The 20,033-nt window shown below is 29.2% G+C and overlaps 1 protein-coding gene across 1 annotated transcript in view; it reads left to right on the forward strand.

The window, feature by feature from the left end:
• The first annotated feature begins 2,881 nt into the window (after nucleotides 1–2,881).
• Nucleotides 2,882–20,033, forward strand: part of LOC112598592 (epidermal growth factor receptor) — a 76,119-nt gene continuing 58,967 nt past the window's right edge. Inside the window, exon 1 of the mRNA XM_025345120.1 lies at nucleotides 2,882–3,459. Within this exon, the coding sequence (XP_025200905.1) occupies nucleotides 3,378–3,459 (82 nt within the window). The 5' untranslated portion in view covers nucleotides 2,882–3,377. The remainder of the gene's footprint in view (nucleotides 3,460–20,033) is intronic.

Raw genomic sequence — 20,033 nt, forward strand, 5'->3', positions numbered from 1 at the left:
AATAAGTTTGCCTATATAGATCGTGCACAATATGTAGTTTCTAAAATCACACATTTTTTTTTTTTTTACAAGACTTCATTGTCATTTTGAAGTAGTGGTATTTTGGCATTTGATTTAAACCCTACTACAGTACTTAAATACTCATAGTATAATATATAATATAGTAGTATTATTTTGTAAAATTAAATCATTATTGATATTTGAAAGAAGTTTTTATTACATTAATTGATTGATTTTAATTCATTATTATTTATATAGCGTGCATGGTTACTTAGTATAATATAGTTGATACTCATTATATAGATCGTTATCTCAGTATCTCATTCACATCATTCTATCTATGACTAGAATAATTTAAGTCGTATTACCATAAAAATGTTCTATAAAAGACATAAACCGTTTAAATTTATTGATCCGAACATTCGAATAAGTATATAATTTATAAAAATAATAATACATTTAAATTTTAATTAATAAATGTATATATATATATATATATTGTATTATATACAATATAGAGTTGTATTTGTAATTTTCCTTATATAATATTTTTGTCATAATTGAAAAAAAACTTATTTAATTAAAACTCGTCCTTACATTAAGTTTATTTAGTGTTTTGTCTGTATAACATTCTGTTACCAACATATATATATATGTCGTAGCCACTTGATGAAATTGATCTTTTCATGAAAAGATGACCATTTCATGAAATGGAAACAGATTTTTTACACTTCGTGAAGTTCAAAAATATTTCACAATATGGTCACTTTTTCATGAAATGGTCACACTAATTTAACATCGTGTAATTTTTTTCACAATGTGGTCGTTCACTTTGTGTACTGAAAATTGAAATACAATATTTATTACACACGTAAATGTACAAGCTTTAATAAACATAAATGTAAGTTATTTTTATCTAAAGAACACGTAAAGTTTGATTATATCCGTTAACTAGGTAGGTACGTGACACGTGTCCATATAAAATAAAACAAATATTATCTATATATTCTATACGACTATTATACTGTAATTACCGGACTATCCGAAATGTGTAGAAATCAATATTTTATTGGTTTTGATATAAGTCATAATAGGATAATGTCATAATGTCAGTATTTTAGTTATACTTTGATGCTCAAGTTTTTAGTAATTGCTGTGTGGATCATTCGATCGTATTCTATTACAATTATCTACTGTATTCTATCTCTACGTAGTATATTAAAAATGGATAACTTTAATGAAAAAACTGAGTTTTATCAAAAAATGGATAAATATTATTTGGATAAGCCTGGTAAAAAGCCATATACATCTGAAAAAATCGAGTCGATAATTATGGAAATTACTGACGCTAAATTAACGTAAGTACCTACATATACATTATACCTACTAAGTTTATTTATTTGTTTTCTTATAATACATGGTGTAACTCTTCTATTTGACCAATCAACAAATGTAAAAACTCTTTTTTTTTTAAATTCCAAGATATATTTTATAAATAAGTTATTAAAAGCAATTTCAGAGTTTAAAACTTTGAATTAGGTAAAGTCATTGATTTTTTAGGAAGAAATAAATTTGAATTTTAACAAACTTTGAAAATTGTTTAAAAATCAATGGCTTAACCTAATTCAAAGTTTTAAACGCTAAAATTATTTTTAAAAATTTATTTATAAAATAAAATAACTATCTAAAAATATTTAAAATCTTTATCACAAACAGGCGTGCTTATTTTTTGTGAAATTGTATATTCTTGAAAAAATGTATACAGAGCTGGTAGTGTTATATTAAAACATAAAAACCATCATACAATGTTACACAATTATTTCATCGAAATTTTTCTCAAATTTATCAAATCTACCCGTGAATATTAGTGATTTATCCTTATAGGTAGTATATATTTAAAAAAAAGGGTTTAGGTATTTATGCGTATCACTTTTTATGACGACACTATTGAGCTTTTTACGATTTTTTTTTCACAGAGTTATAGCAAATACTTTCTCTCGTATTGTATTATTATTGTGACCGAGAATGTATGAATTGAGTTTTCTTAAATTAAAAACATATTGATAAGTCGTATAAGTAAATCGTATATTAGGTAAAAGTTAATAAAATATTATATGTTTATATTTTCTATTGTTAAGAAACCAGGGACACAATTATTGTTTATCTATTTCACCCTCGTATACACCCAAAGACGGTAGACCGGTAGTATAAAACACGATATTTGGCACCTACATACAATTATTTTAATGTTAGGTAGTGACATGTACATACGCAATACATACTATACAGTCTATACCAGCGTATTCTGTACACTCGTACTTAATATTATGCGCATATAATATAATATAGAATCGCTGTACACGATGTGAAAAATAATATCATATTTTGTTCGAAGATTCGTTTGCAAGAAATATGACACCACGTTCTTGCGCGGCTACAATCGCATAAAATAATGTAACGGTCGTGCTCGTTTGATAGTCGTCTCCGAAAGAGCTGAACATTAAAATAATAATAAATAATAATAATAATAACAATAATCTATACAAATATCGAAGTAGGTACAAAAAATATAAAATAAGTCGGTAATTGAATAACAAAACATGTAATAATATAACATTATACCGTCTGCGAGCCGTAAAATCAGGCGTGCGTGCGCGTTTGCGCGCATAGGTACCGGAAAATTCGCATGCCGCGCCGCGCCCAGTCGAGACGCCCCCCACCCACTAACCACACGCGGACACACTTAAGCCGACAGATGGCGCGGCGTCCGGTGGCGAGGAGTGTGCATTGTCATGCGGCCGGTATACGCGGTACCGGTTGCCACCGGAGAAATAATAACAATATTATCCGCGCACGCTGCCGCCGTGTGGTAGTACCAGACATCGGTTAGTACGGTATCGCTATCGTTTTAAGTGTGACGTTGTCGTCGTCGTCCTCCTCCCGATCGGTATCTGTGCGCGTTTTTCGTTTTCTCGTGTGCGATTCCCGTGTATTATTATCATTATATATTTTTAACTTAGTTTCGTACTCCGTCCGACCCGCGGATGTGCGGCATTGCGTCTTCCGGTTGAATAAAAATCGAATTCGAAATCGTTTCTCGAGTACCCAGACACCCACCATCGACCGGCGGGACACTTGTTGTCGTAGTAAATATAATTCTTCTGATGATGATCTCCGATCTCGCGTCGACGTGATGGTAATTTCGTCGTCAACGGCGTCGAACCGGTCGCGGCTCTGCTGTGCGACCGAGTGACGAGGAGCAACGGGAAACCCGGTTGCGTGAATAAACGTAAAAAAATACCGCACGTCGTCCGTTTTCCGACCCACCGTACGCGTCGTCGTCTTGTTCTTCTCGGGTTCGAAGTGTCCGCGAAACGATGCCTGACCTGCAGCGGTGGATTTTCGCGACGTTGCTGTTGACACACGCAGTGCTTGAAACTCACCAGGTGGAAGAACGAGGTGAGTGATGAGTTCGATTTTTTATTTTCCAAAATCATAATGCACTGTTTTGTTTTGTGTTCACCGCAAAATGTAAAATATTTCTCGTGATATTCACGATAATCTGATCTGCTGATCAACTGTGCTGTTGTGTTTACTTGGTTGGGTATTATTCGTATGGTGCATTTAAATAAATAATATATAAATTATCTATGTAGTATTATTGTATAGTTATATTATACGCTGTGTACAACGGGTGGTGGTACACCACTGTCAACGATGTAATGACAACGGTGGGATGGTCACGTGTCGGTGAAGTCTTAACCGTAGGACGTCAAACGATCTTCGTGGAGGGTATATTCGATATAGGTATAATATAATATTTCATCATAATCATTCATCTGCCTTAATCGAAATGGACATAATGAACAATTTGGAGGGGATAACTGAAATTCCATAATTGATCTTTTTCAAAGAGATTTAGACCAAATAGACAGATAAGTCATTGAACAACTCGTCATGAAATTATTTCTTTTTTTTACATCTACACAGACGGATTCTATGTTTAAGTATTGTGGATTAAAGTATGTTAGACTGCAACTCGGACTGCAATGAGATTCCCTTCTGTCGGATTCATACGATATCTGTAGATAAAGCAGCGTACATTATTGTCGTATAGATTAGGAGGCACTTTTCTATTCGGTATTTACAATAACGGGGTCAAACACTTGATATCTTGCAGTACATTCTGTACATGATATCATTTATTTGACTTTTTGTTATGCCTTTTATTCTTCCTTACTGTTAATTGCATACGTGTGATATGATACATTATGTTTCAATATCGAATGGATTATGATAGTTGTTTTAAAAATATAAATTCTATGAATAACCACTTGACTCCGTAATTTAATGAATAATAATAAAAATGCATTATTTTACTATGATTTTATAGACTTATTACAGTACTTACGAGTACAATATTTACATCTTTAACAATGAAAATGTGTACACATACCTAATTAGGTACTGTATCGTTTACTTAAAATGTAAATCAGTTTTAAAATTTAAAATTTAAATACCGTGCTTGAAACTATTGAGTTATTCATTTTTAATAAAACTTGTGATTCATAAAGGTAAAATCCAAATAATAACAATAACTGACAGATTAATTGACAATTAAAATTACATACACTTTACGTCTTTACATATTTATTTACATTATTATAAACTCGATTTTAAACTATATTACTAAACAGTAGCTTGTTTCTAGCTTTAATTTTACTACGTGATTAAATTGTTAAAATATAAACGTTGTTATAAATGAAATCAACAATAATATGAAATTTTATTTATTAATATTGTTAGATATTTTAAAACAGGTACTAGGTATTAATATTTGTCTATAAAAGTTATTCAGTGAATTTTAAATACTTGAAGTAATAATATTTTGTTTAAATATATAGTATTTAAAAACGTAGTGAATACCTAAGACAAAATTCAAAAGATAAGTTAATTTTATCTACTCAGCTAATATATTACAATTAACAATTAAACATACCCCAATATTATAATATTTCATGAAATAAATTAGTGTTTAACTGAAATAGGTATAATGTCTTTCTTTAATGATTTTCAAAAACAATTAAATTGGTAATTATATTTAGGTTGATATCCACCTACGGTGGTTTATAATTAAAGAAAAGTTATATTTAATAAGTTTGACACAATATTAAATAACTCTTAAGAATTACTAATTATTACAAAGTATTATTTAGTTGATGATAAATAAAGACTATGATTTATTTATAAAATTAATTTCCATTTTTACTAAACACATTCTGACATTACATAATTGACAAATTTAAATTGTTTATAAGTCCAACAACATGGTGTTTATAATAAAAAGAAAACTATACAATTAATGTTAAGAAAAATGTCTTACACATTGTAGTATTATATGAAAATATTATAAACAACTATTATGTTTACTTGTATACCTTTGTTCTCGAAGAATAATTAATAAACTGGTGAAAAATCTTTTTGTGAATAGAAGAGTTCACATTTCCATTCAAAATATGTGTTCTTTCACTTATAGTCTCGTTTTATTTCGTTTCCTCGACGAACTCAACGCTCGTCTTGGTACACGCAAGACGAGTTTTTATTCATTGCAAGTTTTGCCCTGTCTCGATAATATTCATAACTTACTTTAGGTCGTTTATGTTAATGCTAATGCAGGTCGTGGCTAAAGGCTAAAAAAATTTGCATTATTTGTCTTTCAGCACACAATAATAAACGTGCTTTATTTTCAAGTGGTATTCTTAGAATGCTTAGGTGATATATAAATAATAATAATATTATTAAAAGCGTATAGTCGCCGCGACCGTATTGTATTGTGTTGTCACAGCAAGAGGTCCAGTCGCCACACAATCCGTACATTATACGGTCTATATTATTGTTAGAAGTTATCAGTATCGCAATCATGTTTTGTTTACGATCATTTTTACTTATAGAAAAACGAATCTTACAATATGTAGACATTCTACAATAAAAACCAGGATATTGTTTGAAGAAAACCATGTTTATAGAGGTTTTAGTCTTGAGATAAGGTCTGAGATTAATATTTAAAATATTTCTTTAGTACATATTATATGTATTGATTTACAATTATGTGTTTTAATTTGTTTTTACTCGATTTTAAGTTTTTATTAATTTTTAATATAAGTAAAAGCTTTAGAGTTACCTACCTACATAATATCTTTAAATCACATTTATACAATATAATAAATAGCGCACATGTATAACATATTTACATAATTCAATATATTATATTGTGCATAATCTAAACTAAAAAGTGCTAATCCTATGCGGCTATGCTAAGTCGGTAACATGTTTTAGTTACACGTTAATGATAATAAGTACCTACACGTATTAATAAAAATTGTTATTTAAAACGAAAAAATTAAAATCAAAATTTTAAATCATAACAGATTTTTTAATAAAAGAAAATAAATACCTATACCTTCAAATACTTATTTAAATTGAATGTCATTCCACAAAAATATTTAGTGTTAGTTTAACTTAGAACACGCTGTATATTTGTTGTTCTTAATTGTCTTGACTTTTAGTCATCAATCATAATTGAGTCTTATAAAAATAAATGTATTGAAACAACATGAGTACCTGCAGAATTCACCGAAACGCCCATCTAACAAATTATTATAAGTTTTAATTTTAATTTTATAACATATATTTTATTAATCAATATAATTTAATTTAATCATAACAGTAATAAATATAAAAACATTAAATACTAAAATTAAATTAATTTTTTTTATAAATCTTAGTATTGTACTTTAGTGGTAATGAGTAACAATGCATTGGTAATCCGTTTAACGTTTTTTCAATTTCTCATTCTATGTTTATATACCTATTATAAAAACTTTCAAACATATTAAGAGCATCACATACTTATTTACCTATGTATGTAAATTACTTTTATGTATTAAAAAAAAATGTCTGTCTTTAGTAGCTTATAATAATATATTATTAATTTATTATAAAATGATAGTAAATTAAAACAATTCTCAACCGAAAATCTACATTTTGGCCACAAACTATTTTGGTGTGGCGTCAACTAGCTTGTATATTTCAATGCATCAATACATCATATTATTATACGCCCGCAGAATTTAATAGTACGATGACAGCTATAATCATTGTTCTCTTCGTTTACGTATCCTTTTGCTACAATGACGTTTCCGTGACCGTCGGTTCTTTTTGCTAAGCAGGCGGTTCAGATACTATTCAGATCCTTTTCAAAAAATGTTAAGTAAAACCCGCTATTAAACCGTCAACGGTTTTAATTATTGGAACCGGATGGACGTCACGCACATCCAAGGTGTAAGATTACGGTTTATTTCCTCTATTCGGGGGGTGTTGATGAGAGGATGTAGAACCCGAAGAGGAAATGTGCACACGCAAGGGTTGCGGAAGGCGCACAGATATCTTTGTATAGATAATAATTTTATAATCATATTATATACACGGATTATCTTGTGAACGCCCGGATTAAGGGTTTGTACGTGATCCGGTTGGAAGTGTGCGTGTACGTTTTTTGAAAAGGTTTTTATATTTCCATAAGTGGCGCCCATAATAGGGTTGGCGGCCCTTCTTCCCGCATTGAGACGTGGACTTTATTAAGTATAGCGTGAAATGGGGCTTTTTAATATTTAGGGATACAAATAATTAAACGCACTGTCAGATCTGTGTGTGTGTGTGTGTGTGTGTATAATATCTATTCATCGTAATACTCTATGAAATGCAAAGGATGCATATAAAACATGAAAGGACATAAAATATTGGATTATTCATTTGTTTAGTATAACCTCTATAGTATGGAGACCACTTTTAGTACATCTCTATAGGTATTAAGTATATTCTCAAAAACAAAAGTAATTCATAAACTAAAATAAGTATATTATGTATATATATATATATATATATATTTATTTTTTTATTTTTAAAAGATATATTCAATGTTCACCCTAAGGTACAATGAGAATGTGTAAGAAATGAATTGCTTAATGGAAGAAGTCATTCATGTAGTGAAGACATATCATTTTTTTATTTAATTTTTTTTAACTTTTAAGTGTAGCTGATGACTACACCAACTCATTTTAAACTGCCTCTCGGGTCAACAAGAATTGTGATTTTTTGTATTTAAAAGTTAAATTTTGTTAAAAATTAAAAGTTAAATGCAGTTAAAAAAAAAATAGGCAAGTGATCTATCTCCACGATAAGTACTATACAAATGTAATATTATCTATAATTTATTTCACATTCATCATTTTTCTTAAAATCTGTAATAATAAATCATTTTCACATATTTTTAAAAAAATTATGTTATAAAGTGTTCTTAATAGTCCATAATATATTTCTTGTATTGGTAATTAATAATTACCTATACATTAAAATTTAATTCAGCTCTATAATACAGAATACTTCCTTATATCTAGGTTTAGCAAAGTCCGTAATTACAAGTATTTGAATGATTAGGTTAATTTAAATTATTAAAATGTAATTGCTTAAATTAATAGAATACATTTTTTTTTTACTATCTAATTTAATTAAAACATTTTATTATTAAATCATTTTCTTCATGTTTGATACAATATGTTGATACTTGATATTATTTAAACAAGTTCATAATTATTTTCAGTTCTACAAAGTTTAAATTGTATTTGTAATAGATTTTAAACTAACGGTAACGTGACATTTTATACTTATGAATGCTTATATTTTGATATTGAACATAGATTATTATAATACTAACTACACTGTAAGCCTCAGTAGCCAATATATTATACTAGTATCAAACAACCCAACTCACCAATGTTCCAGAAGGTCAATAATATTACAAATGTTTAAAATTAAGTCAATTTAAATATTATGGCCTGTGAGTTATGATATTTATTTATAGATTTTTAGTATAATTATTTCATTGCTTCCAATAATCTATATTATTATAATAATTGCTTTTCAATAATAAATAAATTCATTATTAAAAATGTATTTTATAAAAATAATAAACAGCTCATTGTGAACCGGTTAAGTTAATATTTGAATTACGCAAACTTGTTTCCCTATCAAATAATAATAAAAAATGTTATTTATCATTCAATATTCACGGTTCAAATTACATAGGTATGGTACACTATATCACGTCTTTTTTATGTTCTAAAATAGTTAAAATTATATTATAATTTTATCAAGTTCTCTGACCCCAGCTAAAGATTATATAAGTGTGTAAGATCTAGACTTTTTTCGATTTCCGTTCAACTATCTTCATGATGATATTGTTGATGTCAAATTTCTTCGAACTGTGAAAGAATAAAAAAACATAACAACAGTCTTGTGAGTAACTGATTAAGGTCGATTAATACGACCCATTGGCGACATAATATACGCTTGTTCTTTGTCGACGAATCAATTTTTTCCAACTTCGTACATTGAGATTAAAATTATGTCATTGATTTTTTTTTAATTCTAAACAGTTTGGTAGAAAACAAAACAAATCGATTTGCCAATTGTCTATTTCATAAGATACGCCAATTTAAACATACACATGGGTCTTCATTATAAAAACTATTAAAACTAATTCAGAAAAATAATAATAATATTAACTAAAAATATTTCAGACGTGAGATATTATATAATATCTATATATTTCTTAATATAAATGTTTATATTATAATGTAATAATTTAATATGTATATAACCTAGTGTTACCACATTTTAAATATTTTTTTTTATACTGCAGTGTGTTTAATAATATTATTTTGTCTTGTAAGTGTAACTTGTTATTGTAATTTATATTAATCACAATAATAATTATGTTATTTATATAACAATTTGTCATTAATTCATTATAAACGATTATACTTAAATACCTACTAATTACTAATTGCATTTTTTAAATTTAAATACTCGATATAATATAATTTAACGCTTAATGAATAATGAATAATGATTCATGATTAACGTTCTATATATGATTCATTTTGTCACAACGGTTCACTTTTAAAATCAATAAATTAAGATCATAAAAATTAGATGTTTACAACGTATTTAAGAGGCTCGTGCAAGTGAACATACTGATGTGGTGGTGTCACTTGTCACGACTCATGAACGAGGAAAAAAAACAGGGTTGAGAACCACCTTACTTTAAAGTGGCGTGCCTCCGTATAAACGGCGACAGTAATAAACCAGAACTAATCGGTTTAATGACAGCGGCTAGTCAGAAAGGATGTGAATTCCTACAACAGGCGCCCGACCCTCCCTATAATAACCATGTATCGGGTGCACTTCACGTGCAATCTTAAGTGGAAAACGATTTCTAGTACCTGTGGACAATGCGTTGGCTTCCAACCGAGAAGGTATACTGACCGTTGGGTTGGGCAAAATCAATTTTTTCTATGTCGTGCATTTATTACTGAATTATTGAGTTATTTCCTTAGAATCCTTTTTAAACTTCTCCTTTTATCATGAGTAATAATAATAAATTATTCGAACAGTATGGTTGTTAAAATATAAAATTGATATTTTTGATAAAAATGTATTATTTTTTTTTATGAAATCTTATTTTTTAAATATTTCCTACATACTTCTTGAATAAAAATTTAATATTACATTATTTTATACTACTTAGAAAAGTTTATAAGAGGAAATACTTTGTTAATAAAAAGCTCGACTTATGAATTAAATTTGTAACTCATAATTTTTATATACACTCGTCATCCGTATGTTTTTTTTTTAAATCAAGTGATACGTAGAGTTATTGTCGACTTCAAGTATTTTTAAGGATAAATACAATGCTATTATTTTTAGAAACAACGGCTGATCTCTTCTCTTGCTCTTCTTAAACAGCATGTTGATTGGCGCTAACCAATATAAAACAGATGTGACCCAGACGATAAAAATTAAATTTTGTTTTTGTTTTTTCCCGATCATTATTTTGACTGTTTAAGACGTTTAAGTAATTATTCTAAAATAAATTTACTGTTAATTTCTTTTACTAAACTAGTTGCTTATCGCAGGGCAGCTTTACCGTGTTCTGTTTATAAAATATTGTTTCAACCTTGAACTTTCAAAGCGAAGATCAGTGTCGTTATTGATAGTGACGATTTCTTAATACATTGTATTGTTTAACGTATTTTCTTAGCCTCTCATCTTCTATGTATAAAAAAAATTGAAAAAAGAAACATTCCTTTAAAATTGGCGTACGTCAACCGCTCATGACAATAATTAACTAATTTATTACTAGGTCACAGAATTGTATGGGATGGCTCACCTAATTTTGAAAACTTGCTCAATAATACTTTAAAAAAATGTTTGTATATATTAAATTGTGTTAGGTATATTATGTTTAATTTTTAACTAATAATATTGAAAATATCTTGCGGTATATAACATAGTATATTTTATTGAATATAAGATATTATATATAGGCATGGTATTTGTATATTATAATATACTCATATGAAGTAGCCAGTAGGTATGTAATCAATATTGGTATTTAACTGTAATTAATGATGTTTGATTCAAATGTTATTCTTTATTATACTTTTGCCCAATAATAGCATAAATAATAATTATTTTATATTTACCTAGTCAGTTTAAGTACTAATATTATAATAATTAATAAGAGATTACCATAATTACTAGGTATTATAATAAGCAGTCGTGTAAAATATACACCTACGTTGCTTGTTATTCAATGATACTTATCAATGTTACATCAATTGCGTACTTGATTTAATCCATCCGTAATCCAATTTTAAATATTTAACCTTATTTTTGAAAATAATAACAAAATATTTACGTAAAAACAAAATCTGCGTCTAACTATAAGATCAAGTCGAGTTTAGTTTGTGAGGATCCAGTGGTGGATCTAAGGAAGGTAATAGGGTAAATACCCCCCTCCCCCATTGAGTTTAGGTTAGGTTACACACTACCAAAAGAATTACGATAAACTGTCAATCTGGACTTGGCATGACGATTTATTGCCCCTCCCCCCTTGATAAATTTCTGGATCCGCCACTATGAAGACCGTACTAATACTATGTATATAGTTATGTATAAAATGAGTCGTTAGTAGTATTTTTGCTTTAAATCTACTGTTTAAAAATCAATCATCTGATAGATTATAATTGTTCTTTTGCTTTTTAGCAATATTCAAGAATGTACAGTAGTACGATTTATTCGAACACGAACCAATGACAATTTATCGGCGAACAACTACATAATAATACGATATTGCGTGTGTGCGTGCGTATTCGCGTATAAGACGTTCGCACTATAAAGCGCGCAATCTCACGGTGGTAGTTTGGGGGAGAGAGAGTGCTTAATTTGCTGGATATAGAAAAATCTTTCACATAAATACACGAAATCAATGAAGTACCTGAACACGTTTTTTCTATTTCAGTAATCCGCTACATCCATTGTTGGACACACATTTTTTTTTTGGGGGGATCAATTGAAAAATATACGGTCGTTTCGGAAGTACTCGAGTTACTCTCCATAACACGTTGCTATTACCTTCGGTATTACGGCCGGTGTTTTTATACACACCACATTACGATTGTATATTATAATATTTACACGATGATCTTGTTTGTGCCCGCGTGCACGCGAGATAATCTCGAGAGGCGGAAGGATTCCCACGACGAGGAACCGTACACAGCAGCAGCGGCGGCGGCAGTAACGTGAGTGTGTGCATGTATGTGCGACGTTGCCAACGATGACAGGTGTGTAGACGGGGGACGGGTGTGGGTGGCTAAGGAGGCAGCTAGAGGAGGAAGAGGAGGGGCAGGTGTGTGCCGAAGCAGGTGGTGGCCTTACTCTTCGGGTTCTCACGACCTTCTGTACGTTTATATACGCATAAGGTCCCGTTTTCGTGGATTTCTTTATTGGCCCCGCGACGCGGCCGTAGTCTATATGCACAACAATAATAATTTTGTCGTTTGCGTGTAATTATGTATATTTTCGTACGAGCGTGCCCTTCAATAAGAGTGCTACTTGTAGAGAATTTTTCGTCTATTGAGCCCACTGCGGGATACCAACGACAGTAACAACCCCCATGGACAATCATCCCCTTTGAGATCTGCAGTGTTTTTAGTCCCGGATTAGACGGGAAAGCAAATAGAAAAAAAATCAAACAAATAAATAAGTAGAAGGTTTTAACCAAAGAGTTTAAACAGCAAAAGTCAATATAATTTTACTCTATATATATATTTTTTTTTTTTCATACTTAAATATAAGGTTTAAATTATTGTGTTTTCGAAAATACAATAATTCAAGACTACGAGTACTTCCAACATTAATAATAACTTACTTTATTATACATTTGAAAGAAAAATAAACGATAACTGTTAGTGACTTTTTAAAAATATGTCCTCGAGATGCATATTTTTAAAATAACAGAGTTATTTTTTACATTTAATTTGATCTTGAAGAGCATTCAACAACCGTCAAACACAACCTTGGATACATTTTTTTATATCAGTGAATATAATATTTACGAAGATTTTTAACTCGTCCTATATGATAGACAATATTTTACTAAGTTTTTTTTAGATTTTATTATTTTTTAGACACGCGATGGTAACCGCGACTATATGTAACCACTGAATGGGATCTGTCATGAGGCTCTGGCTAGTCGGCCGGTGTTATGCGCGTATATAGGGGGTTATTGTACTTGGACGTGCCCGGTATGAAGGTATGTTCCGTTCACACTTCACCGAACACGATGAATTGAAAGTACAAAAAAAAGTGTGTATAATATTGTTAGAAAACCTCGTCTGAATAGAAATTCCATTCGGTATAGACATGAGGCATAAAAATATTAGACGCTGCGCGTGTACCACCACAGAGCACGTCGTAGCTCTCGACGATAGACTAATTAAAAAATTAAAATTGAACATCTAAAAAGAAGACGGATAGGTTCTTAAATTCCAATATACTCACATTCATAAAGAATTTTAGTATTAATGATACGTTTTCGACAGTTTTATTTTAATTTTCATAAACTTATAAATTCTTAATTATGGTAAAATATTTTATAAATATATTTCGATTATATAATTATTACAATTTGAATAAGAGGAAGTTGAGGATATTTACTATTGACCTATTGTATTTAGGTACTTACTTCCTACTAATTCAGTAATATATATTCGTATTAAAAAAAAATAATAATAGGCTGTATAATAATTAATAAACTATGAATGACCATATAAGAAGAAACATTTTAACAGTTAATTGGTTTTCTACATTTTTTGTATCGTGGGAATCGCGTGCAATTAATCTAGTTGACCCAAAATTGCATTAAAACTGTTGAATACATAGTCACAATTGCTCATAGCACAATTAAACCACTTACAATGCTTTTAAACATATTTAATAAAAACTTTGTTCAACCTATTTATATCCTAATTTCATAATAACTGTACATTTTATTCGAATAAACACTGTACATTACACATGATAATTAGGTAGATGTAGATATTCCTTTTTTGTTTATTTTGCTTTAGATATCTCTACATTTAGAGATGCTATAATTACTAAATTATTAGCACTGTAATTTCACAGCGTCTCGATGGTACTTACATGTCATATCTTTCATTCGAGTTAAGTGTTAAAATATAAAGCATGTTTTTTTTTTTAATTTTACAAGTTAAGTTTAAAGATCTTTAGAATTTATATTTTATTAATAGTAAACTACAATTTTGACAAAGAAATAAAAGTATTTTTATAGTACCTATTTCGGTAATACTAAAAAAGTTTTATTATTTAAAAAATAGATGGTTTTTCATTATTTTATTTTAAATTGCGAACTGAATTGCGTTCGCATTACTTATGAAATCGTTGATGAAGAAATTATTAATTCATAACTAATTTCTATAACGTCCTCTCTAATTATAATGTCTTGTAATCAAATAACCTTTGTAAATTTTAATATTAATAATAATGATTAGATATCTCAAAAATAAAGTAAATCATTCGAATACTACGTAGGTTGAAAAAACAATACGAATAATTTATACTTAAAAATAATTACTAGTAACCCAAAACATAAAAATATAAATATTTATCAATTACCAACATATTGAGCATATTATTATCATTATTATCATGGTAATAAGTACCTAATTCAGATTTAACTCTTAATATAGGATCGTGAATATTTGTTTATTTATTGTTTTTATTTGAGAATCAATGAGCATATAAATAATCCAAGAAATAATATTTAGTCGAATAATATTTTTGTATGAGTTTAGAGTACTATAATTTATAATATATGAGTAGATAATAATAGACGTTTGTAAAATAGAGAAACTTTGATAAGTCTGTAGGCTATTTTTATTTAATTTTTTTATTAGAATATTTTACTGATTTTTTACGCTGTTTGTCTGTTTTTTTCAAATTGATCATTAAAAAATATATATATTTGGTACACTGATATAGATAGTTTAATATAGAGTATTTTTTAAAGGGTTATTTCGACACAGAGATTTTTGACCGCACGCTGTAGTTGTCCACTGCCGTTATCGGCTAGATAGACCCCCTCGAGTGTTTGTTTGTTTTAACCGATAATAATGATGGCTGTAACTTTTGAACGGAACCGGTTTCCTCATTCAGATGATACCCTGGAGGCACAAATACAAAGTAGATTATAATTATTGCCTATATTGTCTTGTAGCCCACTGCATGCGTATAACTCACCCGACAACTTAATTTTTATTAATCGGTATTATTCTATCTTTCAATCCCGTCCCCACGAGCTATTTGCTCACGATTTATTTCCCCATATTCGTTTTCCATTCATCATATTATTCTGTTAAATTTGCATAATATATCGACCGGTTTTGGATTTTCTCTTAGATTTTCTTCATACATACGAAAATCAATTATAGTGATAGACACCGAATAAAACAATACACATTTTATATAATTATTTCAAAACTTTTATGTCCCTTAAAAAAAAAATCCATTAGTTTAAGTTATATTCAATACCTATTATATTATAATCTTCATACTGATGTATTATTGAGATATAGTGATGAACTTATGAGCCATTATCTTAAGTATTTTATATGCATACTTATCTATAATGTCTAAAAAGTAAAATAAAATAATTAATTACGTTAAAAGAAAACTTAAAATAAATACCATTCTACACGATAAATATGTTTTATACTTGAAACTCGTTAAATAATTTTTTATTAGAAAAATTATCTAAACATGATAATAATATATCTATAAGCGCAATAAAACAAAAGAATGTTGATTATTAAAAATTTCTTCAAAATAGTTTTCAGTAATTTTTAAGTACTTAGAAACATGGATATTTAACAGCTTTAAAATTGATTACGATGAAATTGTGAAAATAAGATATTATTACAGGAGAATATTGAACGGAAAAACGTAAAACATTTATATTAAAACAATTGATAGAATAATATATTATTTAGTGATACCTAATAAATAAATTCTTTGTGGACGTTAAAATTTACTTTAAATTTAAATAGGTTTGGTTCATAAATAATATTTTATTAATGCGTGGGTACTTAACATTCAATACAAATTTAATTTTGTTATTTGTTGGTCTTTTTTGTGAAAATAACGAAATGTATGCACTTGAATGTTTATAATACGTATAGATCGTTTCCAAAACAATTTAACCATAACTAAAATAATTTATGATATAATGTGTTGTACAGCGTAATATTCTTTGTAAAAATGAAAAAGTTCTTGTGTTTTTTGAAAATAATGCGTGTCTTTTTAAATAATTAAACCTGTTTTAGAGGTAGATTTTGACGACAGTTGATAATAATCTAGCAAATACGTGACCAGATTATAACATAACTATTCACTTGTCAAACACCGTGTATACCAATGGTAAAGCCCATAAACATTGAGTCGTGTACGAAAATGCATCATAAATAATTTTTAAGTACCTACTTATATTTTTATATATCATTGAATAATTGTTTTTCTTAAATATCTAACAAAATAATGATCCTATTTTATATTTTATTTATAATTTTAATATATACATTTATCCTTATTCACTATTTGCAAATAAACAAATGGAAAAAAAAAAATACTAGGTATGCCTATTATTATTTGAGTTTAATATCATTAATCAGGTATTTAAAATATAAATTAAAGTGTATTTTATAATAATTATATGATATAAAAGTATGAATGAATACTGATACTAAATATATTAAGTTAGGGTGAAGTTTAAAGTTATATCAACTCAAAATTAATTCATATGAAATATATGCGATAGTCCAAACTCTCAAAGAAGATATGAAGAAGAAGAATAGAAGATATACAATGACTATATGTGTCGCCGTGTAATGATTATATATGCGTATACGTTAAACATTGAAATCGTTTCTCTATTGGATGACAGTATTGTGTTTTATATTATTAGTATTTTATATATTATTTAATCTACATTCTAAGACAATAATATGAAAAACAAAAAACTGATATTCAACCAAAAACTTTCTTGTCCCGCTCTTTTCAAAAGAGTAAAACTTAAAAATTAGATATTTATTTAAAAATCAATTAATAGTTACTTGTTTAAAGTCAAAATGTATTATGTAATAATTTGTCTAAAAGAGGGTGGGAAAATTTGGTAAAGTAGTGTTTTTACTGATGTGTATAAACAACGCATAAAAAACATCGTTATAATTAATAGTTCTTAAAGATTATTATAAATACAAGCATGTTTATATCCGGTAAATAGAATATAAATTTAATTATTATAAAACAACTAAAATATTTAAATATTTATTCTGAAGAAAGGATTTTTAGAAACGTTGTAAAAAAATTGTTCACATAGTACCTAAAAAAAAAAAAAAAACTGAAATGTGTTTAATATCAACTGCAGACTGACATTATACATACTCACGAAGGAAGTTTCTATGAAATGTATTGTACTTCAAGAGACCGTTATATTTTCTTTATTCGATTAAGTTCCGGTCGTCACGATGAGAACCTCCTCAATACAATTTATTTAGTGAGCGAGGGTTTTTTAAATGTAAACCACGCCTGCTCCCGGTTCTTCTTCTTATCCGGATCTATCAAACCGATTATCATATTACTTCCGACGAAATAGTAAGGACAAACTGAAACACAACACTGCACTACATAACATAATATAAAACGAATATAGTATTTATACAAAAAAATTAATATTCTCTAGTCCTTAGGGGGATATATTGTATATAGCTGCGTCATTATAACATATTTTTCAACTCGGCACGGGGTTTTAAGACACCCTTATAATTACTATAGAAATCCGGAAATCCCATGTGGACGACCCACATTTGTCATTTATACATGTCTCCGTCAGTCATTTTTTTCTCACAGTAAATATAGCCAAATGTGGCTCGTTAAATTTAAAACCAACCTGAGTATAATACTACCCACGCTCATGTGTATATAGTATAAAACGGTCATAAATTATTCCACATTCAAATTATCAATGATGATTTCTTCGTTTTGATTTTGAGGGTTACTGTCTCAGAAATATCATACATTTCGTGACATATATATATATATATAAATATTATATTATAATGTAACCATAATTAATTTTATCTGTTGAAACAGCTATTATTAAATAGTGTCTTATAAGCAGGAATATTATTGGTGAGCTGGCAGACAACGGTTGTATGAATTCTTTATCGGATGTGCTCAAATGCCCAATACTCCGATGGTACACACCAAAATAAACATAAACGTATTTAATCCCCGAGTTAAGCGTAGGTTTTTCTCTGTCTATTGTCGGTAGAAATTTGAATGAAATATACGTCATAGTATTATAATGTAGTTATAGTAGCACACCTCCGAAGACAATATAATAATTGTGTAGTGCGTACATTAACGTCTTTAGATAAGCTTACGTGTATACAATAAAATTATATACTTAAACGTAATTAAATAGACGACTATAAACCTAAAAGTCACTTATATTATGTGAATCTGTTTGAGGGGTAAACCTAGTAGGAAACTATTGTTTGTCTATCCGGCTAGGACAATAAACGTTTGAAATAGGTCTATTATTAATACTGTCAAATAATACGTTTGGGTTCTTAAAGCTTTATTGAATTTTTCTAGGTACTCGTTCAAACATGATAACGTATATGTAATATCGCGATTTGTTTTGGCGAGCTATTGCAGAGATCTCGTCTCGCTGTTCAAACCTAGAAAACGCGTTAAAAATTCGTCGTATAAAATAATTATAGTTGAAACGATCGGGCATTTCGTTCATTTATTATTGCGTTAACGTTTTTCATACAACGCAAACGCGAATAAATTCATAAATATATCGAAAAACGTACTTGTGTATTTTTGTGCCGTTTAATACTTTTCTGTGAATATAATATAGTGCTGTTCTATTTTAATGAATATAATATTACGGTGTATTTACGTGATTTTTTTTTTTTTGTGGAGTAAACGCTTTTTTTGACAACGGTGTAGAAGAGACTTCTCTCCGGTTTGAGAAGGGCCCTATGCGCGCGCGTGTGTGTGTGAAATTGTGTACGACGGCGGCGGCGTATATACTCTTCACATGCACACGGTCGGAGTGGCAGCAGCTATATTGTCAAGGGGAGTCGCCGGAGCGTAGCCGTGTTCTCTCCGGTCGTTTTCGGTCCCGGCAACGTTGCCAAGTCTCTCCGGTCCGCACCACATCGCGTGTGCGTCTCCTCCAACAGGTAGTCGTCGTCGCGACTCCGACATAGCTGCTACCGTGTACCTACACTGTACACCCTACTACCTACCCGCCGACCAACCGCTGTACCGATGATTCTCGTCCGAATTCCATTCTACGACCGCAACGTCTCCGAGTGCAGCACACGCACGTATACGCGTCATTGCGGCGCACACTTATAATAAATATAAGTGTTTGTGTGTATGTGTGTGTGTGTGTGTGTGTAATAAATATATATTTGTGTCTGTAGATTATGTTCATAACATTCGTATCATTATGTATGTTCGGGGCATATACGAAT

Source organism: Melanaphis sacchari, unplaced genomic scaffold (assembly GCF_002803265.2).
Source record: "Melanaphis sacchari strain LSU unplaced genomic scaffold, SCAv2.0 Contig48_pilon_pilon, whole genome shotgun sequence".
Taxonomy (NCBI): domain Eukaryota; kingdom Metazoa; phylum Arthropoda; class Insecta; order Hemiptera; family Aphididae; genus Melanaphis; species Melanaphis sacchari.